A 25764-nucleotide genomic window follows, 5' to 3' on the forward strand; every position below is an offset into this window, starting at 1 on the left:
GCTTTAACTAATCTGGTGTGTGCTGAAACATGGGATGAAATTAACACTAACATAGATGGTGCTAATGCAGTCAAGGACATTGTTCTTGACAGTTACTTTTGGTCACAGGTTAAATATGTTTTGCAATTCACCAAACAAATTTATTACATGATCAAGTTTGTAGATTCAGATCGACCAGTAATTGGGGAGGTGTATGAGCAAATGGATAGCATGTTGGGGCAGATTAAAGACATTGTTGAGCCTAGAGATACCACCTTGTACAATTATATTCGTGTAGAGGTGCAAAACAGATGGGAAATGCTAAATGTTCCATTGCATGCATTAGCATATGTTTTGACACCTAAATACTATCATCCATCATGGCTTTCAACACCAGCACATGGGGGGGGAAGCAGGAGAAAAACACACGAAGATCAAGAGGTTCACAGAAAATATATGGCTGCATTGAGTAAATTAATCCCTGATGAGGAGGAGGCTGCATTGGTACAGAGATAGGTGAGCAACTATATGCTTAACACTGGTCCATTTGGGAGCATGCATGCAATTAAAGATCGAGAGACTTTTTCTTCTCTTGAGTGGTGGAACATGCATGGAGGGGGTACTCCACTTCTACAGGCTTTGGCATTGCGGGTGCTATCACAGGTGGTAAACACTTCTTCTGCAGAGAGGTGTTGGAGCTCTTATTCTTTCATCCACAGTGTTAAAAGGAACAGGTTGAGTTTAGATCGGGCAGAGAGCTTGGTTTATGTTCATTACAACTTGCGATTGTTGTCCCATTACTGTGAAGATGCAAAGTCTAATAAAGAGCTGTTGATTTGGGACAAGAATCCAGAGGAGCCCAATTTGGAGGATGGAGTGTTGCGATTAGAGCAATTAGAGGATGCTCTTATCCAGGTATGTCCATTGTGGTATGAATTTTTCAATTTTTCCTTATAAAGCATTTCTCTAATTCATGTTTTTAATTTTTTTGTTAAGTAGTGTTTTTTTTTTGCATGAATTTTTTGAGCGATTCCAGGATGATGATGATCGTGTTGATATGCCACCCCCACCCCCATCTGGTCCCTTGGTTCCTAGGTTCCATGGTTCAACACCAACAACAGGGGGTTCTTCTTCATCAGTTTCAGTGCCACTTCCACAACTTCCACTGGCACCATCTTCTTCATTGCCACCACGTGGAGGCCCCCGCCTGCCGACACGTTCTGTTCGTGGTGGAAGTAGGAGAGATTAGTAGATATATTCACAGTCTACTACTTTTTGTCATAGATTACTCATTAGACTTGTAGGCTTGTGAATTTGAATTTTTAACCTTTTTTGTCTTGGCGGTGACCAAGTGACATATTTTGTAAACATTATTATTTGAATTTTGGACATGACAAATGTTGACAGTTGCTCACTTGCTAGATAAATCATATGCTTAAATGTTTTATGTTTTATAATATGCTTAAAAATTTGATGTATGTTTGTAATAGCTAGAATATAGATGATTGTTGTACATACTAGTAACTACAATGGAATCATGGATGCCATATCTATCTTGATTTATGCAAAAATATGCATGTTTTCATGTCTTCTACAATTAATTTGCTATTTGGGATGTTTGTTTTGAGTATAAATGCAAAAAAATATATAAATATAATATATATATATATATATATATAGCAGACGCTTCCGCGGACACTTCGCTTCCTAGATTTTTGGAAAATGATGCTTCCGCGTCCCCGCTTCCAAAAAAAAAAACGCTTCCGCTTCGCTCCCGCTTCGTGCAACATTGAAATGAACCCCTAATCCACAGTCAGAAAGAGGATCAATACACAGTCCTAAATGATGTGATTTAGCTGCTGTTCAAGCAAGGAGACTTAGCCACATCTTAGCCATAGTCATGAAGCCTAGCCGCAGTTGAAGGGAGAAGCCTTTACAACTATCTTATGAGGAGGACCTATTCGCTGTCAAAAGAGGTTCTAACCTGCAGTTAAGGAGGGCTCTACTTTGCTGGCTAGAGGAACTATAAACCACAGTAGAGGAAGGCTTCATTGTTATGAAGAGGTCCTAGGCTACAGCAAAGAGAAACCCCAATCCGCAGATGGGAAGAAGCCTTAACAACATATCAAAACCTTAAGGGTCAGCGTAGTATTTCAGTGGCAGCATGATGATGACAACATTGTGATTGAGACTATTCTTGAGGACTGTTTATAAGGTTGATAAACTACAATCATATTACATTAACGAAATCTGTCCTAGACCAAAGTTCAGATCAACATATTTAGATTGAGTCAAGTCCTTGTAGGACTTATATTGCTGCATTGATATTATTTGTTGATTGAAGATCAGAGGCCATACTTGCTGCTAGGCTAGGTCACAGGCCATAGCCAACAGCAAAGGTTGTTCTCAGTATTGACTTGGAAGCGTGACAGTGGTGGAGCTGCACCTCAAAGCCCTGCATTGGTAACTGTGTGAAGGAAGAGAACTGAATATTGATACCCTATCTCATAAAGCTGTGACAGCCAGTACAGCAAGAAGACATCAACATTCTGGAAGATGCCTTGGGTCAATATTTCTATGTTCTGAGGAATCTCAGATTTGTATATTTGTTCTATCTCTCTCTGTGCTGAACTATTGAAGAATATAAGAAGATTTGATCAAGGGTTTCCCCACATTGGGGCCTGTCCCTGGCTGGTGCCACATCTTGTGTCCTCTTGTCTTGACTTGTCTTCTACTGTTTATGTTTATGTTCTATCTGCACTTTGCTATCATGCTGATGTGATTGCTAATCTGATCATTATCATTGGGCTAATATGAAAAATTGAAGTAAACTGCTCTAAGCATAGAACATACCTAAAATTAACAACCCTATACCCATCCGAGGTTGAAGTCAAACTCGAGTTCTGTCCTCCTTTGATGCGGATCTCTGCCCATATACCCATACGAAATTTCAGAGGAAAAATGTGAGTTGTGTCTTATATTGCGGATATCCTAGCCACCTATTTACAATGGTTTGTCCTCCCAAAATAAGCTGACTTGAACACATGAACCGACATGTTTATTAATTGAGCCGACATGACATTTAGATATATATTTAATTCAATTTTGAGGCTGACATGATGATCTCTTTGTCGATTTGCTTGGAGACTTCTTGTGCTTGCTTTTGGAGGCTTGAGCTTGGTCTTGGAGGGCTACTTTTAGGCTTGAATACATTTTACATAGGTTCATGAAGAGTTCCTTCATACATGAATTGACTCTTTGGCTGTGACATATTAATAATTCCTAAAGACATAAAAAAGAAGTCTTTTGACTTATGACACTTCTTGCTCATGAAACCCATGTAGCAAGGCATACAAAATAAATTTATTCTCTTTTATTACATCATTTACATCAGTCATAATTACAAGTCATTATGAAGACCGAAACTAGTTACACTTTTCTTCAACACCAACCACACAAGGGATCCTCCTTCCAAATGAGGAGCTGGGATACCAAGGGGAGAAAACCCGAAGCTCCCTCCATAAAAAAATCCTTTTTTATTATTATTATTACAAGAGAAACCCTCTTAGACAGGAATGAGGGTTTACAAAAAAAAAATAGAGCTTCGAAAAGCCAGTAACTTTCCTTAAGATGCAAGAAAATTAGGAAAAATTATTTACAAAATTATGATGAAATCACAAATGAGAAGGCTCCCCAGAAAGGGATCTGGCTATGTCTTCTGATGAAACTTGCTCGAAAGGCTAGACGTTCAAGCTCTAGGAGCAAGATAAGTGCAAAAGAGATCTCCCTTTATGCTCACGTCCAAGGGGAAATAGACCTCAAAAATATAGACCAGCGATTTATCGAAACCCCAAATGATAAATCCTTAAAAAATCGACCCAAAACCGTAGCCATCTAGCCTCCAAGAGGAACTGTTCAAGGTTGAGAGTTGAAAGAGATGGCTTGATCCACGAACTAGAGTAGGTTTAGCTTCCAAAAATTATTTGTCTTCTTGAATATTCAAGCGTTCACTTGCAAAGAAAGACTTATGCAAAGTATTTAAGCCAAACCCTTGATCCCGCTTTTAGATTTGTGCAAGCATTGAAAAGGAGATCCAAATATATACAAAAGAAAAATGATTTATTTATAGAAGGGTTAGAATATATACAAATAATTTACGACTTTGCTAGCCCAAAGAGTGTGAGGACACCTCCGCTCTTGGGTAAGCAAGTAATAAGCTTTGAATTAGCTTAGATCTGTCAAATAAAGAAAATTAATAAATAGATCTAAAAGATTAATATGATGTGCAAGCTATGGAAAGGAAACTCCCTTTAAAATAAATCATTTGATAATCCTTTGAGAGAATTCAATGTGGGTTCTTCTACTTCAATTTGCTTGAGAGTTGGTTGGTTCAACTGAAAACTTCCCCAAACGCTCAAGATCCGATTCTTTAATAGATCTCTACACACTTCCAAAAGATATTTGTTAGATTCACAAGGGATTAGATAGCACAATGAAAAAGAAGACTAGGTGTCCAACCAAAAACCCACTAGCACTTCTAGATCTAGAGTGGTTCTCTAATCCAAGTATCAATGCAAGATAATTGTACATTAATAAATCCAAGTCCTGGCAAATGTAAATAACAATTTAATTAGCACCAGTAGAGCATTAAGAACAAATAAATCATAATTTTTTTACCATAGATGTAGAAGAATAACACCACAAAGCATGTGCCCCAAAGTCTTTCTGTATTATTCAGAAAAAATATCCAGTATAAAACTGAAGTAGAGCTTCGCTAGCCAGTAGCTCACGAATTATAATGATGCTACAATGAGGAGCTTAGAGCTCAATTTATAGCAAAAATGAGAGGAGATCCCTCTCCAAGTGGAAACATCTAGATCCAAGAGGAAAACAACTTGATCCATGGCCACAAAATCATATCCCTTAATGAGCTTAGTGCAAATCACTAGGAGGAGGAGCCGTTTGCCTTGGAGGAGATGTTGGGTGGATTGAAAATTGATTGCTGGAGTGGTTTTGGATTATTTAAAAAATTTCTCCATCTTTTTCCTTGAAAATATCACATTCAATTCAACCATCATGGACAGTCCCTTCAAAAAATTCGATTTTCCTGAACCATTCATTGTGCTGGAGGACCATCGAATTTCTCTTGCTTGATTTATGGAGATTCCATCTCTTATTGACTTGAATCTTTTCTTGGGAAACTCCAATTCATTTTTTAATCATTTTCCACTTGGAGAGAATTTTTATTTTTTTCTCATTTTACTTTCTGGCTAATTTTTGGCTAATTATTTGCCATTTTTTGACCAAAAATTAGAAAAATGGTTATTTGAGAGATAAATACTAAATACATATTTGTTCACCCTCAAAGTGTGTCTAAATAGAAAGTTGAGGTGTAGAGGTCTCATTTTGAGTACTCATACCCCCTACAACTTCTATAGACAACACCTATTACATTTTACATCAAATATTCATTAAAATTCCCAACTAGTGGGGAATTTTTGATAATTAAATGATGACACTTAGACTCAACCAAATTCAGCAAAACTTTAGACATGATCTAGTATGGTAATATATATTAATTCTAGACACTATGTAATGTCCCAAATGGAACAATTTTGGGCTTTCTTGAAATTCTAACTCATAAATACTTCAAATAAAAATTTGATTCATAAACAGAAGATTGCCATGTAAAATTTAACAACATAGAACATGCAAATAACGATAATGACCAGAAGGAAATCTCGACTTTATTTATAATATATAAATTGGGGTTTTACATGTCAAAACAACTAATATATTTGAGTGTTGTAGCGGCTACAACCACCCTCCAAAATTTTTCCTTAGCTTCGTTTTGGAACCTCCCTACCAACCATCCTTAGTAGCATGTCTTGCACTGAGTAAGTACATAGGCTTCAATTGAGTTTCAGTGGCCTGCCAGCCTGTGCATGTCAACTTGTTTGTCTCCCACTGCAAGCTGTCATTCCGGACTTAGTCATTTTTCTGGCTGAGATGCTCCCCCTGAAAATTGCGCAATTCTGGAGGGGAACCAGCCTTCCCTCTAGAAATTGCGCAATCCTGCTGGGCTCCAGAAATGCACAATCTAGCTAGGCAGCCTTCCCTCTGGAAATTGCGCAATCCAGCCCAACATTGGGCTTCAGCTCAGAAATTGCGCAATTCTGACTGACAGCTAGGGCTTCGGTCTAGAAATTGTGCAATGCATGAGGGACAACCAGTCTTGCTTAGCCTAGAAATTGTGCAAATCTCATCCTCAGGCTTGCAGATTGTTGCATGTGCTGTCAGGTTGACCAGTTCCCTCTAGGACTGAGTAATCCTGATTTGCATGCATGGGTTTCTTTTCCCAAAAAAGCAAAAAGCATCCCTAGATTTTAGGGATCTATTCTTAGCAGCTGGAGGTTACATGCAAAGATCGTTTTGGAAACTTCCCTCCAATTGTCGCTTTTTCCTAGATTTGTGGCATGCACGTCATAAGCCTCAATATTATCGAAACTTGTGTATCGGACGCTGCAGAGCTCATTCCTCACATTAATCTTGCAGCTCTGACATCCCACATCACATCTAGGAGTCTTCGGCACATTCAACTCAACTTTTTCTGGGTAAGTCCTCTTTACATGGCTTTTGCTGCTTTTCTATCGCTTTTTGTATTTCGGCTTGTGTGAGTGCTGTCTGCTTGGTTTCGATGAATGCTTGCTGTCATTTTGATGCATGTTAGCTTGTAGAAGCACTGTTTCAATTTTTCATTGCATTTCATTGATGTCACATGCATGACACTATTTCTGCACTTACGGTTGTCGTTGCAGCGACTCGCTTCACACACATGCTTGTTTTCCCGTTTTTGGAATCTTGCGATCATTGTTTGCATGCATGATCATTCACTCTTGTTTGCACTCAGCTTCGCCATGCATTCAGACTTCTCATGTTTTCATTCGCTCATCGGTGGGTCTGGGCTGCCTTGGCCCAGACCTTGCCTTGCTCGACTAGAAAATATGCATTTTGGGAAGTGAAGGCTCTGCCTTCCCTCCAAAAATGTGCAAATTTGGCCCAACACTGGCCTCCAGGCTTGCTTGCGCAATTCTGCGAGGCAGTGCCTTGCTGGCCCCAAAAATTGCGCAATGCAGTTTGCTGGTTTGCATGTCACTGCTGACTGAAACTGCGCATAGGCTGGACTGTACATTGCGCAGTTCCAACAATCAGTCAACCTCCTGACAGTCCGGACTGTGCCTTGCGCAGTTTTGGCAGTCAGTCTCCCAGCCTCCCGGTGAAAATTGCGTAATCTTCACAGTCAGTCACATAGGTATGTTGCATGTCAGTCCTCCATTTTGTTTTGGTTTTCAATTGACAGATTGCTTGCCATGAGTGTTGCTATGTCTCCAGTGATCACATGTGTTCGTCTGCCTCTTAACAGTACAGGTACAGTAGCCTCCCAGAGAGCAGGGTCAAAGGACACCGTTGAGAGCGCAACTAGAGATGTAGTTGAGCGAGTGTCTATGAGCTTGCCTATCTATGAAGACACCAAGTTGTTCATAGACAAGGATATCAAGATGAAATGGCAGCGACATTGTAGAGAGCAGCATGAGAGGGTAGCAGACCTGCGCATGACTAAGGCAGGAGGAAGGTTGTTGACAGTGCAAAGGCGGAGCAAAGCTGCAAGTTCAAAGCAGATCCACTTGTGATGAAAGCAACTTTGGAGATTGAGGCTAAGAGGCGACAACGTGACAAGAGGATCACGCAAAGGCAAAGAGAGAAACAGAGGATGGAGGAAACAGAGAAGGAGTTGCAGGAGTTGAAGCAGCAACTCAGGGAAGAACAAGAGTTGCGCAGAGGAGAGAAGGAAGTGCAACAGGAACAGGTATAGTAGGAGGCGCAACATGCACAGATTGATGAAACTGCGCCCATACAAGTTATAGACCCATCCCAGCAGCTAGCACATAGCAGACAGGGTGAGCAGTGTTGTTGATCACATGCACGGGTGTTCAAGAGCATGGATGTCATTGTGCGCACGCATGCGATCCCATCCATTGGCACACTCACCAAGGTGAAGACAAAGAACCAAGTCCGATTAGAGCTGGACATGTACTTCAACGAGTTGATGCACATAGCCACCAGCACAGACTTGGAGATCAGCACAGACACTATGCATCAGTATGTTGTTGGTCTGACTGCACTCAAGACTATGATGCACATATTATCAGAGAGTTGGACAGAGGAGCCAAATCAGTGTAGTTGGATGCAACGGAGGCAAGAGTTCGCTTCCAGAAGGATGTCACCACAGGGTACACGGACACCATCACGGACTACCAAGCTTGGCATTGGTTTGCCACCGTTGATCATCGCGAGGATGTCGAAGAGTTGGTCTTCTCACAACTGTCCGAGTCTTAGTGATGTGTTGCATGGCTTACTCAAGTCTATTTTGTCTCACATGGGTACATGTGCAGATTGTAATGTAACATGTTGTAAAAGTGAAAGATCAAGTGTCGATAGTCAAATGTAATAGTCATGTAGTAGTTGAAGAGTCATGAGGGTAGGTGAAGAGTCACAAAGGGGAATGTCAAGGGTCACCCCACCCTTTGCTATTTATAGAACCTCATAACTCATTATACAGGCTTTTGGGAGCCAAGCTTCTTATAGGAGTATCTTAGAGAAATCTTGGAGTGTTTTGTAACAAGCCTTGGCTTCTCCACAGTGCAAAGTTAGTACATCTCTTTGGAGGAGCACGCGGCAGTGACTGTAACGTTCCGTTGTCGGGACTAGTAGTTGGACATGGTTGTATGTATGATTGGAAATTTCGCTTTCTTAATATAAATGAGCCAACACGTTTCATGCATATATTGTTATTGTATTTCAACTATCTTGGTTACTCTAACGATATATGTAACTGTTTGCTTACGCATGTATGTATGGACTTTTCTATATATGTTTGTATGAATCTTATTGAGATGTGCTGTTGGTTTAACCATCACTTTGGATCGTTGGTTAACCTGCTTTCCAACTTGTGATGTATCTTTTCTCGTGTGTTCCCTTTCAAGCTGCATGTTTCCACAGGTTTCTAAGGGGCGCACTCATTCCCCATTCCGTGTTAGAACCCTTCATGCACCTTCCTTGGCTTGCTGCGCTGGTCACACCCTTGCTACCAACAAGGACATCCTACTTACCTCTGCGCGCAACCACAATCAAGCTAATAGCATACGAACCACTACTGGGACTCCTACACCAAACGGTCTGAGGTCTAGTTGGGCCTTCTTACCGGGGAGATCCCCTGACATGTTGGCAGGTCCAGCACCGTCAACACAAATAGAACTGGGCTCAAGAATCTGCTCCAATGCTACCCTGACCTTCCACCAAAACTGAATTGAACTGCCATTGCTAAGCTCTCCTATGAATTTTGGATGAATTCACCAAGGGGAAATGGGTGCTTGCTCAATCTCTCTAAATCACCTGATGGTTTCTATCCTGGGGCTACTGCTGAAGTAGAGAACCGGGTTCTCAAACCTCTCCACAAGAAGAAAATACAAATCCAAGATGTCTCCAATTGACCTCCTCCTCTTTTATAGATCTGATGGACAGATCTCCAAGCCTCTAGAAGCATCTTATTTTATTATTATTTTAGAAGCTCCTCTATTGACTTTATTTTAAGTGACCTTTTGATTTTATTTTATTTCACTTAAGTCACTTTTGGCCCATTTCCTCCAATTAATTATTTTTCCTTAATTAAATGACTAATTAAAGTCATTTTTAATTAAGGAAAATGGTAAATCGCCCACCATACTCTCTTCGACCACTGGAAGTCACTCCTTAGTATCCCATACTGTAGATCTTCTCGTTCCGGTTCCAACGAGCTATTACACTGAGGTGTTCCATCAATTAATCTCCCCAGAATGCCATCTCGAGCATAATTAATTAAGTTAGGCCCCATAATAATGCTAATTTTTGAAAGTTGTTAGAATGCGACAAAAAGAAAGGCAAATTGTACGGATGATGAAATATGCCAAGCAAATGCCATCAGATCTCATAAAAACTCCTCAAAACTCCATCGGAACCCCTAATGACATAAACCGGCTCCACTGATTTGGCCATCACCTGCCCTGAAAATCCACCCTGGTTGTACTATGGAGGAAAATAAAATGCGGACATTACACATTAGGACTCACCTAAGACTCTACCATCAAACCACACTCTAGCTTTGGGGTATATTTGGGAGAAAAACTGAACTGATTATAAATGTTGAAAAACACAAATAATGCGCTGAGGAAAAAAACTCCGTAGAGTGAAAACTTACTAGTAAAATCCTAAGCTACCTAGGCCTGTTACATGACTCTTTTTCATCATTCTAGAATCATTTTTACATAATCCCTGCAGGGATGCAGAATTTGGAATACAAAACTGATGAACTCTGGAATTCTGGAAGTTTGGAATTCTGGTATTCTGACATGATTGGATGATGATGGAATGCTCTGAAATGTACTTTGGGCATGGAGTCTTTGAAATATCTTCAAATGCAATTTGAGTGGTTAACACTTGTCAAGCACCTGAACATCATGTGACGTTTCCTACATTATTATTTCTAATTTTTATTTTTTCATGTTTTAATGAAATTTTGACTTCTAGCTTTAGTTGTAAACTTCTACATATTTGATCAATTTAAGTGAATGGATGGAGATAGTGAAGTGCATGTAGATATGTACAGGTCGATTGTCTATTTTAAGCTTTATAGAACTCCAAGGAATTGGAAATTATTTGTATGTAGTATGTACGTTGCAAGTTTTTCTTTCTTTACAAGCTTTTTAATCTGCGAACAAGAAGGTGAAATATGGGACATGAAATGCTATATATGATTGAAATATAGGAAATTTACTCTTCTCAGTTCTTTATGTTTGGTAACTGAGATTTAAGCTTTGATAGACTGAAATATTGCAAACTAATTGTTATTGTTAACATCTTCTTACAGCTAAACATGCAAGAGGGTTTAGAAGGAAATCCTACGGGGGAGAAAATGAAGATGTTTTCTCGAGTCCTTGCTCTTATAACAGTTCCGATAACAATGAATTTTCCAAAGGTATTTTAGATTTAGTATTCGTCTAGCAGGTTTTTTCTTTTTTTATAGCCATTTGAAATTAAAAGCTACACAATAGATGAAAATAAACATCTGTTATGCAGACTGAGTTTTCAGAGAATTGGAGTGTCTTTCTTGAGGCATCCTAACTAAGTCCATCAAATATCAACTGGTTTTGCATTCTGTTTAACATGTGTTTTCACGGCAGATACAGCAAGGGATATTATAATTTCTAACCCACTCTCTAGTAGAACTATTTTTTATTTTTTAGTTTTTGACATCCTCAAATCTTGACTTGCAACATCATGGTATTGCACATGGTGGTTGATTAGTCTGTCTGTGTCTCAGTTTAACCTTGTAAACATAGTCACCTTGGTGACTGGTATTAAATAGTATATAAACAGATACCTTGGTGACTGGTATTAAATATTATAGACCAATATATATAGTACTTATTAGGAGACGCTGTAGGATTTCCCTGCCGATTACTCCCTTAAATACTTATGGGTGTTGTATTTCCTCAATCAGTGTGCTTATATTGAAATAAAAAACAAAGAATATTATATTTTCCTATTGTAGTACTGATTGAGTGACATGCATGCTGCTCAGTGACATTATTCTACTTGTTTAGTATGAATTTTGCTTTTATTGGTGATGTAACTTGTGTATAAAGTTAATATATCGTAAATATATGAAAAAATTAGGTCAATGTGATATATATATATATATGCATTAAAAATGTTGGTAATAAAGTATATATAAATCATTAATCTTATTTATAATATATATTATATGACATAAATTAATATAAGATATATGTGTGTGTGTTTCTTTGTCTTTTTTTCCCATGAGAAATATATTTTATTCCATATGAGGAATATACATGTTTCAATCCTTGAGGGACTACTTAGAGTCAATAGCAAGGCTCGAAGTCATTACAATGAAGCTCATCATGTCACTTGCAGGAATTGAACTGGGGGGGGAGGATAATGATCATTCCTCCCAACCACCTAAGATAAATCCAATTATCTCTCTCTCTCTCTCTCTCTCTCTCTCTCTCTCTCTCCCTATATATATATATATATATTCCAGTTAATATATCACGGTGGAAACCGCTTGAGCACTTCCCCTCATTCCAAGGATGGTATTCAAAGTAAACCCAAAATTCTTTAGGGCATAGGGCTAGGTCAACATCTCATGAATATATCATTTATAACTCATTAATGCATGATTCACTAAGGGTGAACATGTCACAAAGTGGGATTTGAACCTGGGTGGGGAGGGTAACAATTTTCCAAACAACCACTCTAGCTACCCTAAATAGAATTTCTATTTTTGTTTAGCTATCATACATTGGGGAAAGCCCTCGAGCACTTCCCCTCATTCTAAGGATGATACCTAGGGTAAACCTTAGATTCTTTAGGGCATAAGGTTGGTTCAACAATAAGGTTCAAAGTTGTTACACCAATATACTTGTTATGAGCTCAACATATCACTTACAAGAATAGAACCTAGGTTGGGAGTATAACACTTCATTCCATGACCACTCGAGCTAACCCAATTGACTCTCTCAAATGAAACACATACACACACACTTTATATATATATAAATTCTTTTCCTTATATTTAGAAAATTTAGAAATATGTATATGGAGAAACCTAATGGTAAATCTTATTTGAATCTCATTGACAATTTCAAATTTGAATTGAATTTCATTGTTGCCAAACTAGAACCCAAATTCAAAATTGAACCATGTGACTTTGATATTAACTTTGTTTCCTTTCATGGTTACGCTGAAAGTGTTTACACCATGCTTGGGGCACTTCATGAGATATGTGGTGTATCTTTCGCCCTTGTATAGTCCAAGATGGATTGGCATATGAGCGATAGTCCTTGATTGATTTGCATAGTTGAGATAACTTGCTTAGGGGGATGCTCTACCTCATATGGTCACTAGTTTAGTGTTCTTCCCTTAGACATTGGAGTTCTCTTATTTTGGTGGATGCCTTGCATTGGGGCTCATGAATGACCCACTTGTTTGGAGAATGCCCTACTGAGATGAGTGTTGTACAACTTAGATGTGGGCATTAGGCCTTAGTTGGTGGGTGGCAATTCAGATTCCTGTTTGAAGGGTTGGATATTATGGAAGCTGAGCACATAAAGAAACCAACGAGAAGCAAAAGAGTTCTTTGTATTAAGTGAATAGTGAGAAAGCAAAAGATTTCTTATATAGGTTATAATGGAGTCGAGTCAATCCACTTTATGAATGTGGGATAGATCGAAATACACTCTAGAGCTAAGTCACATGACACGAGGACACAAGACACGGAGGACACATAAATACGAGTATTCAATACGAAACGCAGCGACCTGGAAACAGGACACGGGGGACACGTTTATATATATATATATATATATATATACCGAAATATAGTTTTTTATCCATATTAAATTGCAGGTTGCAACTTATCTAATCAAATTAAAATATAATTACTTCTCAAAGTTCATAGTTCACTTTAAAAAAATAAATAGAATCAAAATTTACTATTTAGAAATTAGAATGTGATATGCTTGGTCTTGATTCTTGAATATTCAATGTTCATTGTTCATGTACAACTTACAAGCACATAAGAAAATAACTAAAGTCTAATCCTATTGATTTCCTTTGCCCCTCTTGCGAGAAAATGCCACAACTTTCCCTTTCCCTCTAGATGTAGATGCTGGTGCTGGTGGAGTTGGCAGTGGAGTTTGCTATGCTCTAGAAGCTGAAGAACTAGAAGTAGGAGCTATAGGAGCTAGACCACGTCCTCTACTGGTGGCAGGGGTAGCCTGGGCAAGTGGTGTCACCTAGAAACATTACAATCTCTCAATCCTGAAATCCTGAAAAACTGATAAGTCTGCTGCATTTTGAATGAAATCTAAAATTCTACTTTCTCCATATGAAATCCAATGAGGCCGGAACCACTCTCAAACATCCTGAGTCATTTCATGGTAATGTTAAAAATTTAAGTAAAAGGATGAAAATGAAGATTAAGGAGAATGTCACTTTTACTTTAAGAATTTAACATTACCATGAATAACATATCAATACTAGGGCCTAGACTTGATCATTAAGCTGTCCCACTAAAAAATTATTTGTTTCTTTCAAAAAAAATGGCAGCTTATGCAGGCAACATTTTCTATCAACGGAATACGCGTTTTCCAGATGCAGGACACGACGAAAACTGGCGAATACGTTTTACATTTTACAGGACATGATGAAAAATGTTTTCGACATGTTTTAGGGCTGTTTTCGTGTCCGACACGTAAAATACGGGACATGGGACCTTGGAGGACGTGTCCTGTGACTTAGCTCTAGAGTGAAATAAGACATAAAAAGCATAAAATAAACTAAATTCCCATTGAATTTATTGCTTCGTAAGTCTAGTACCTAATTGGCCATTATTAAACTTATATTTGTTTCAATATCCTCCCTTTATGATCAATCTACTAACTACACCAAGCTTATGTCGACAATTTACCTATTTTTCAAGACCTAAAGCCTTGGTGAGAATGTTTGCAGTTTGATTCTTTGTAAGATAATACTACAACTCAATAGATTCATCTTCTACATGTTGTTGATGAAATGGTAGTGTACATCAACATGTTTTGTACGCTTGTGGAAGACTATGTTCTTGGCAAGTTTTATCACCCCTTGGTTCTCACATAATGGGGGCGTTGGCTTTGTTTGCTACATCTGCATCTCTGAAAGCATTCTCCTATGCCAAATTGCTTCACACTCTCCTTTTTCTACTCCTTGATATTCTATTCTGTTAAATAAGGGATATTGCATGTCGCTTCTTGTTGATCCATGTGATTGCACTTGTGCCAAGGCTGAAAATATCTGTATTGACCCATCTCCAATTAAAGGGTGCATAGGGATATTAGCATGCACACGAGGCATGCATATGATAGTTCCATATGCATGCATCACATGTACTAGACTAGATCCACTTGAAGCATATACAGTGCCAATTGTTTATTCAGCCGAAGAACCAGAGCTCCTAGTCCCATTTCCAGTTCTAGGTTTAGATGGAGATCATCTGGTTCTAGAAGGAGATACACCGGTGTATGAAGTTTTATATCCTCTTGCCATATAGTCACTAGCTTTCCTTCGCCCAGTCTTCGATTCCCTATACCTCATTGCATTGTAGCAGGAAGATACTAACTACCTTACACATGGGCGACTCCCACTTTCACTACTAGCTAATATAAAAAAAATGACCAAGTATAGGGTAATGAATTGATTTTTGAAGTAAATACCTAACTCACCAAAGTATAATGAATATATTGAGTAGGGTACTTGATATGTATACCACCATCATAATATATAATTAATACATTATTCCATAATAAAATACATAAAATGGATTATACAAATTAAAAGGAAATTATAATTATATTTATTTGTTAGAGTAACTAAAAGAAATTGTATATATTTTATTAACTAAAAAGAAACTAAATAAATATGTTGGAAAGGATGTATGGCCTTATCATATCTTAAAATTAATTAATTCCCAAACAACTTTAATTAATTAATTTTAAGATATGAATTAAATTAATAAATTAGAGTAGAAGTGTAAGTTCAATTAAAGTATTAAAGAAATTGAAATACTAAAAAAGAAAACTATGTAGTCTCACAAATTAAATTAATATTGAACTTAAGACCATCACTCATAACTGTATAAAGGTAACCGCCTCTAAAAAATGAAAGGGCATTGTGGAAATTTGGACTCGCTCTAGCTATGACTGATAGAGAACTTGAAAAATCATTTTTATAAATCAGAACACTGAGACGGTGGAGGGGAAGGCAGTGGAAGAATTAGTGATAAAAGGAGGCCGAAGATGGCACAAAAGGGGGGATCATGATTTACTTGGCCTTTGGGGGAAAGCGAAGACAAAGGAAGGTATACAGAGAAGTAATAGTCAGAGTGAATATGTGGAGAGAAACTAGATAATATGAATAATTGTTCTTGAATTTTTGGGCACGGGGGCTAGAAGACCTCAAATACGAGGTCTTCTGGATTTGGGAACTAGATAGGTATGATCCTAGATAGGTTGGGAAGAAAAAATCGGTTTGGTAGCAGGAGCAGGAGCAACAACAAACCAGAAACACCTTCAAACGAATTTCCAGGTATTTTTCTACATTTAATTGTTAAATTCTGGTTAAATTAAATTTGATTGGCATGTTGTTAGTAAAATTTTGCCCTACACATTGCTCTACAATATCTAGGAGGGGATTTTTTGTCAAATAGGACTTGCCCAATCTGAATTTGTATATAGTCTATGCTTCTACTGTACATAATGCCAAAGTTGAGTGTCCCTTTCACATATCTCAACACTCACTTTGCTGTTGTCTATTACTCTTACCTCTGGCACTATCATGAATCTAAAAATGAAGCTCACAACAAAACTCAAATCAGGTCTAGTGGCTATAAGGTATATCATGCTATCGACTAGTATATTGACTCATTAACTACCTTAGAGTCAATTTTGGCTTAAAGTTTCAACCTTTTCCCCATAGGTGTGGACAAGATTTTGCAATTTGTCGTTCTAAACTAGTCGGACAAACTCTTGGCATAGTTTGTTTGTGAGAGAAAAATTTTGTTGCTGCCAAACTTCTACACTTAGACAATAGTGTGGGAGGCCTTGATTAGTCATGTGAAAAGCTTTGCTCATACTATTTTTGTTTTTTTCTATTGGCTTTTCCTCACTTCTTGTAATAATGATATCATCCACATATATGACTCGAAGGATGATATCATTACCAACACTTTTGACATGCATGTTAGAATCTAAAGGACTTTGATGGAACCTTTCATGTAAATACCTGTCAATATTGATGTACCATGCTCTAGGTACCTTTTACAAGATGACTCAAATACATTAAATGAAGACTGAACATAGTTACATTTTCCAACACTCCCTCTTAACTAGGGAGTTATTCGTCATATACAAGTACAATGGAAGATCTGAAATTATATGAACAATGAAGAACTTTAAGCGCCGCAATGCCATGGACTAGATTCCTGACCAGGGCAATCTATCCATTGGTCTCTCAACAATTTAGGCACCACAATGCCACAGACTAGATTCTTGGTCAGGGCAATCTATCCAAGCTAGAATAAGGTGGAATCAAGCTTTCAACCTGTCTAGGTGCCATCAGGCTTACTTGCTAACCACCAACCCATGTGTGTATCCAAAAACATAGCTCTCTAATCAACACCATCTTTTCCAACTTCGGGACCTAGACATCAACACAAAGTGCTGGCCAGATGTCCTCCCAGGCAATGCTTCACTCACAAACTAAGTTACCGGAAACGCCTGAAGAATTTGCTGAAAATGCGGATCCCCGTTTTCGATACGGAAACGGATACACTTCTTGTCTGAAATGCTGTAAAAACGTTTTTGTGACGTTTCATAAAACTAGAAACTTCAGATTTGGAATTGGATACATTTCCAAGGGATTTAATTTTTTTTGGATCTGTTTCCACGAAAATCGTGATCGGAATCCACCATTAAAATGTTAAAAAGTGTGAAAATTTGTATAGCCATAAATAAATAATAAAAATGAAGAAATCAGATTTGCAAATAAACTCACTATAAAGATAGTCTCATAACATCTCTTCTAAATCTTTAGAAACAACGACACTCCATATATTTATCAAGGATTCTTACTAAGAAAAAGATAGATGTTAAAAAAATGCAAAAAAAAGGGTTTGATGAATGTCTTCATAAAGAGATTTATTTGAGCGATTAATTTTCAGTTTGGTTAAGGTTTTGTTAATTGTCACTGATTTTGCTCTTGATTTCATAAATCCCTCCAATATAACAAATCTTCTCTAGCCAACGTTTTGCCTACATATAGTCAAGAGACCAAGCTGAAGTTGAGAAGATTGAAATGTTCAAATAGGTCTTGATGGAATATCTTAATGATCCCATGGGCCTTTTGTTAAATTGGCAACTAGGGCCAAACTCCATGTGGGTCGGCTTATTTATGGCAGCTGATATTTTTATTGGATCCCTCTCGTCGAGAGGTGTAGGATTGATCTAAAGATCATCTGATTCTGATAAGTATTTATGGAGATATGAATTTATTTTGTTTATGTAATTATTATCAAGCCGACTAGCTCTTATGTAGGCTCTAGAAGCCCAAACGTCATGTCTATTCATCCTATACGTTTTTGGTATAAATAGAAGAGGATTCGATGTTATTTTGAGACACATTCTTCATGTGAACTCCTCCTCTCCACGTCTTGGGTTTTTGGAGAAGGAGAAGACACTAAAAGAATACGTTGGATGCCCTAGCTGCAGATGTTCTAAAGAACAGTCAAGAGTAGCTGTAATAGAGGGAGCCACAGTCATAATCCCGCTGACATTGAAGACATCCACGCAGTTCCTATACAGGCAATATCTACGCATAGTATGGTAACTCCACGCTGTCCATATGCTGTAATGAAAACAATATCTACGCACAGTATGGTATACACAGTTAATGAAGCCACAACGCATATGAAAGAAGTATCAAATGCTGTCATAAATGCTGCTCATGGATACACGCACCAACGCAGTCACAACGCAGTCATGATACACATCAACACAGTCAAGATACGCTGCTTGTGGAAGTAGATACGCATATATGCAGTCTTACGCATGCCATATACTCAGCCATGAAAGCACCTGTACATACGATATATATATGCTGCTCTTTATACGTAGGGTATAGGGAATGAAGCTGCAGTGGAGCCGCAGTCATTCATGGGCAATAACACAACGCAGCATGCAGAGATTATATACGCAGGTTTACATACGCTGAAACCTTGTATGCTGGAAACCCTACTCTACACGCAGTCATGACAATAGAATATATCACGCAGGGTAGTTGCTGTATCCACAGTGGAAACTCAACGCTGTACTCGCAGTTCATAAACTCTATATGGACGCAGTGTGAGGCAGACATATATACGCAGGTTGTGGAGACAACTATACGCTGTTCAGGCAGACATCACAATGGACAAGAGACAGCTATACGCTGTTCAGGCAGACATCACAATGGACAAGAGACAGCTATACGTTGTTCAGGCAGACATCACGATGGACAAGAGACAACTATATGCTGTTCAATATATATATATATATATATATATATATATATATATATACGCAAGGCTCCATACTCGCAGTTCAACGTGGATATGGATCATGAAGCCGCAATCTATGTATCGGGTCAATACATGAAGCCATAATCAATGTACGTAGCCACAATCATGAGTTCATGGTTATGCTATTCATTTAGACAGTCAATGTGATGCCCTATACACAGGGCAAAGGACGCAACGTATCAATACACGTAAACACAGTCATGGTTATAGCCGCTGTGATGTATGTGGATCTGGCATGCTACTGTGTGGAGTAGATCAGGGAGTAGAGACTCCAGTCACTCATACGCAGTTCATGGAGACTCTTATGCACAGGTCATAGAGACACGCAGCAATGAAAGGAAATCTATAGCTGAGGAATATCAATACGCTGTGTATAATGGGATTGCATGGAACTATAGCCTAGCTGCTTTGCTAGGCTGCAATCCATAGCGAGTAGCTAAGGTTGATGATAGTGTTATAGTGTTGCAACATGATGATGCACAGGTAGCATGATGACGATGATTCATACTAGTAGGGGCAACATAATGACGATGATGTATGGGCAGCATAGTATGATGCAGCATGATGGTGCTACACGGTAAGTTGTAGCAAAGGGACAAGGTGCAACACTATGATAGGTGAAGAAGTCACCTTAGAGAATCAGTTGAAGCAATATGTCTTCAACTGATCTCTGTAGATATCATAAGTCAAAGTATTGACTTCTATTGTAAATGTACTCTCTCTCTCTTTCTCTGCTGAACTTTGAAGAACATAAAAGAAGAATTGATAAAGGGTTTCCCCACACATTGTGGGGTTTGTTCCTGGCTAGCGCCACATATTGTGTCCTCTTGTCTTGGCATGTCTTCTGCGACTTATATTATGTTCTATCTGGAGTTTATCTTAATACTGATGTGATTGCTAACTGTGAAAATTTAAATAAATTGCTCTAGCATAGAACATACCATAACTTAACACTTTTTAATTGCCATGCAAGGAAGATAGATATCATTTGCCATGCATGAGATGTTCTTTGAAGGAGTTGGACCGGAAAGCACAAAGGTTGTAGCATTTTTGATTACTTTACTAATGATGATGATAATATCTTGAATGTTATAATAATCACTAATGATGATGATTATGTTTACGCTGAATTGATGATGATGATTTGTTTATGTTGAATTCATGGTGATGATTATGTATTTTTAGATATAGATTCTAGATTCTAAAAGATGAATGGTATATATATATATATATATATATATATATGCCATTTCCTTGCCGTATTGTATCCAGATTTTTTGAAAATTTGTTGTATCCGTTTCAAACCCCGTATCCGTTTCAGTGCAACTTAGCTCACAAAGCCTCATTACTCCTATATCCAATAGATCAATGATGACCAATCTCTCCCAATCAAACTGATTGGTAACCAACATGCTATCAAAATATTTAAGAGATTCATATGTACAAACACAACCCCAATCAATATTATACTTTCATATGTACATAATCAAATACAAACCTCTGAGGTCTTTCAAACAACTTGATGTTGCTTCTCAACTTTTCATAGTAAGACTATCAACCGAATCTCTGACAGAAGATTCCTCAGTGATTTGCTTTCCTTTCCTACTTCCCATGCAACAACATATTCTTTAATCTGATTCAACTTTCCTTCTTTCAGCAGCACCTCAAAATGCATTCTCCAATTTACTTTTCTCACTCATGTCCTTCACTAAAACTTACGGTTGTTAGTCCTGGTCTAGTGTATGACATATGAAGTAGAGAACCATATATATCACTACCTCTTAATCAGAGAGGATCTTATTATTTCTATACATCCTCTTATCTTTAGGGGGATTTTCTTCATTCAAGCTCCCTCTTAACTCAGGGAGATCAACTTCTTTTTTTCGTCTTTGAAGAATCTTTCGTGGCTTCCAACCATTTTATTAGAGTTATCATCATCCCCATCATGCTTATCACAACAACGAACATCTTCACCATATTGAAATTATATATCTGCACAACTTAGATAACAAGTACAACCAAATCTATAGAAGCATGAAGTTAGCCATATCAGAGTCACGAAAGCATTTAAGCTTTATACATATCAGATACCCATACTTAATTACAAACAAGAGATATATACTCTTCAACCTCTTGCTAGGGACTTTGTCATAAGCCCTAGACTACTTCATACCAATTTTCATTTCATATAGGGTTTCAATGTTTCTTTCAAAGGTATGACATACCCTATTACAACATATAGCAAACCCTAGAAACAATTCAAACAAATATAGATCTACAAGGCATCTAACAACTTCTCAAAATTCATATGTTAGACTTTTTACTAGGGTTTCCTACAAATCCTAGATTTCATACAAGAGAATCAATCAAAACCAATCACAGCTTAGTCATTAACATGACCAACTTCCACTAGGGTTAGTTGCCAACCTTAGATTTTCAATCAAAATCAATCCCAACTAAAACTCATAATTTAACAATCTTATACAAATCTCAAAATATCACATCATACATCAGATATTCTCACCTCTACTAAGGTTTAACTCAAAAACCCTAGAACATCATTTTCAGAACCTCAACAATCATTATATAAATAGATATCAGATTGTTATATCACACATACTAGAGAATTTAACTACTACTAGGGTTTAGCTGCAAAACCCTAGATTTACCAAGCATCATCCTAGAACATCAAACTTTGACTAGAGCTTGTTTCTAAAGCCTAGGATTCATGACCACTGAGAAACAGGTCAACTCATACATCTATGACTTCATCATCATGCATAGGCATTTCATATCATGTGTTAGTCAAACCCAACTTCACAAATATCAATAAAAGTTAGACATATAACAAATTTGATTAGACTAGGGTTTGATCGGACAAACACACACATACCAAGGAAATCAATTCTAAGACATTATAAGGGTCTTGCTTACACATTCCACCAAACCCTAATGAGTTAGGGTTTTAGTGTAGAAACATAGCAAACCCAAGATTACCAATGTTCCAAAGGTTCGGGATTTTAGACTTTATCTTTCAACCCTAACAAGTTAGGTTTTCCTGATCATACCAAAATCCTAAACATGACATCATAAATAAAAACTTCAAATAACATTTCTCAATATCCCTAAGTAGTTTTAGGGTTTCAGACATTCACATTAGCATACCCTTAGGTTAGGGTTTTCCAGAGAACCTGTGTAGGGTTCTATAAAATGAGTTAAGAATAGGAGTGGGGTAGATTTTTCATCTATATCTCAAATAGGTTGTCTTTCTTTGATAAATTTCCCAGTTTGGACATTGCTAGCATCCCTGGGCACCCTAATCATGTCACGGGAAGGATCTTACGTGGGTGCCTGTGTTTGATGGTGATCCACTCTTCGCAATTGACCATGTAGAAACATTTAATGCACATGCTTCAAGTGAAGAGGTTTTTCACCAAGATGTCCTTATGTTCTTGTTCATGGGATCTCTCGGTGGTCATAACTCATAGGTGCATGATCATGAACCTAAGAGCATCTCATCTATTGAGGAGTTTGTTGATGACTTTCTTATTTTCAAGTATGCCCCACATTAAGCATCCAAGAGGAAGCTTTCGTTGACCATCATCAAGACATTGAGAATCTAAGTAATTAGCAAGAAGATGAGTCCTCCTCGGGTCCAAATGACGAAAAGGATGATTTTGAGAACACATGCGTCGAGACTAACCTTACCTTTCTGGAGGATATTACTCCTGATGTCTCTCCTTTTAAAACCTTTAGGAAGGTGATCCCATTTGCCCCTTAGAACATGATATCAGAGATTACTCCATATTGAAAAAGAGAAATGGAAAATTGTTGGTCCTCAATTTGATTGTGCTCCCATTTACGACACTAACAAGGAGGATGAGGCTGAAATTGGTCCTCCCTTTCTCTCGGGTATTATTTATGATGACATATCCATTGATGCCCTTGGTAAGGATAAATTTTATTGTCCATTGCATAAGGAGGGGCAGTTGGAAGTGATCAATTTTCCTGTTAGGAGAGGCCCAATCTATGATACTAAGGAAATCAATAAGGCTCCTCCTTATGATTATATATTCAATTCACTTGAGCGTTTAGATTATGATTGGGGAAGAGAAACCTATTGGATATAACACTCCACCCTCCCCTCTGCTTTCTTCTCTTGTTCATCGTTTTGAGAGTGATTCCCACGCTTGTTCTCATATGATCTCAAGTGACCTTGATCCCTTTCCCCTTTCTGAGTATAGTGTCGAGGATGAACCCCTCATTGAATATTCTTTATCTGCTTGGGTGCCCCCTCAGGATCATGATCAATCTATAGCCTCCCCTTTCCAATGTGGTCATCATGGGCAACCTACTTGTGTTTCTCCATCTCATCAGTCTCTCTTTCCTATTAATCATAACGCTGTAGAGGCCATAAAATATGACATAAATAATAAGGACCATCATTCGCTCGAGGTTGCTATCCATCAAAAGTTTATGGGCCTAATCATTGACATCTCTATATTTTGGTTAGAAGAGAGGATCTCATGGACTAGATTACATCCTTTTCTTACCTCTTCTTACATGATCATCCATGTGTGGGCTTTCTGTTTTCCTACCTCCCGCCCGCATCATCCTCCATTTGTTTGGGTTTGCATTCGCTTTGGGATTTGCTCCATGAGTAATCATATGGGCATACACATTTATATTGATTTGATGATATGTTGGTTGCATTGGCTTTTTATTACACATGATATCGACTTCATGGTATGCATGTTAGGGTAGGATGCATTGCATGCTCATTTTCTCATTAGAACTAATGTCATATGATATTTCTCAAGATAGATTAGCTGCATCTAGACTTAAAAACTGCATTTGAAAGATTACTTCTATGAGTCGATTTTATGGGTCTAATCCAAGCATGTGCAATCATGAGACGTTGCGAAAGCATGCTGCCTCATGTGTTTCACCTATTATATGTGCAGGTAACAGGTCTACGGTAACCAAGAGATTGGTGGAGTTCTCGTGACCTCCCGTTTGAGTAGCTTTGTCCCCTTTTCCGAGAGATCACGTCCCAGTTGGAGCCAGATGTTACCCACCATTTTGTGGGTGATATTCCAAGGAGAAATGTTTTTTCCAAGATGGTCCTCAACCGACAGCCACCAGCCCCTTGCAACCACCAACTAGCTTGTTGTGCCATTTCTCCGCCACCTGAGCCAGCCATGTGGTCCCTCACCCGTTTGTCATGATCGTATGTTTGAAGGTGGGCCTCTTGAACCTAAAGGTATGCCTTGTCATTTGGTAATGAGTGTTGTAGTTTTCTTATCATGGATACTTCTTGGCATGGATTAATGGAGGGATTCGGCGGAAAGAGTGGGCTAGGTCTATGCTCTTGTCCTCTAAACCTCTTTTGGATGTTAAGCTTGGACCCTAGTCCCGTGGGATCTCTTTTATTGACCTTTGGGATTTAGGGATGGTACTACATGGGAAACCCTGATTCTAGTTGCGTGGTGCCGTTCCCTCATCCACATATATCACTCCCCTTCCACTCATTATAACCCCATTCGTCATTTCTCCCACCTGGGTCCACATTCCTCCACTGGGTCCACATAGGGTTAGCTTTCCCCCTCCCCTTGCCCACACCTTGGGTCGGGCCTGGAATGATACCTCAGAGGTTGATGCAGCTGAAAAGAAAAGTAAAAGCATAATTGGCCACATTCAACAGGAAGATGTACCACAAGATGCAAAAGATGGCCGGGACAAACACATTTAACACATGGGAAAATGCCAATACATGAGCTCTACCCCATCATCATGGCCATAACCCTAGTTCCTATAGGCCCTAGATGAGCCTCCTTTATCATTCAAGAATCCATGATTTCCCTAACCCCTGGTGGGCAATGAACCGCCTTATCTTAAAAGGGGTATACCCACCACTATATCTTACACATCATGTTCATATTCCTTGAGCCTCGAGCATTTAAATTAAAAAAAATCATAAAAGTCAAAAGGCATATAAAGAAGTGAAAAAATCAAGGTCGGGGCATCTCATGTACCATGATTGCTCCCTCCTATACATTATATACCCAAGTGTGGGTTTCCCTTTTACTAGCTACCCTTGTACCCCAACATGTGGCCCAGGGCTACCCCTTTCACTCCTTACTCCATTCATCTCTTTATCACATGCCACCACCCTTTAAAGGATGTACCTTGGACATACTATCCCATTTAAAAGTAGAAACCACCTAATAGGATACTTGGTTAACCCCATTTGGAGCTTGGAGACGTTATCACATGCCAAAGCCCATTATGGAAGGGCATGCCATTATGAAGTGCCCACCTATTTTCCATGGTTTGTAGGCTCTTTAACTCAATTTGCTTAAATGACTTGTTGTACTGGAAGGCTAGGGGACACATTGGATCTTATGCAGGATTGCAGATGGTCTCCATATTGGGTTTGGTTTCCCTATACGGGGTCCTAAGCCTCCAGAGAACTACATTGGCACATGCAGGGTGTGTGTTGAGAGCCATGGGCC

At 38.4% G+C, this 25764-nt stretch overlaps 1 protein-coding gene across 2 annotated transcripts in view; it reads left to right on the plus strand.

Moving 5' to 3' along the window:
• Positions 1-25764, plus strand: part of LOC149141679 (mitochondrial inner membrane protein OXA1-like) — a 245232-nt gene that overhangs the window by 102936 nt on the left and 116532 nt on the right. For both annotated transcript variants that reach the window (XR_016264302.1, XM_089447788.1), the window contains exon 7: positions 10943-11050. Coding sequence is in view for 1 of the 2 variants with exons in the window: in XM_089447788.1 (XP_089303914.1) it covers positions 10943-11050 (108 nt within the window). In the remaining variant the exon portion in view is untranslated. The remainder of the gene's footprint in view (positions 1-10942; positions 11051-25764) is intronic.

The sequence above is a fragment of the Pinus tabuliformis genome, chromosome X (genome assembly GCF_031772625.1).
Source record: "Pinus tabuliformis cultivar Carrire ecotype Pingquan chromosome X, CPIR1, whole genome shotgun sequence".
NCBI lineage: Eukaryota > Viridiplantae > Streptophyta > Pinopsida > Pinales > Pinaceae > Pinus > Pinus tabuliformis.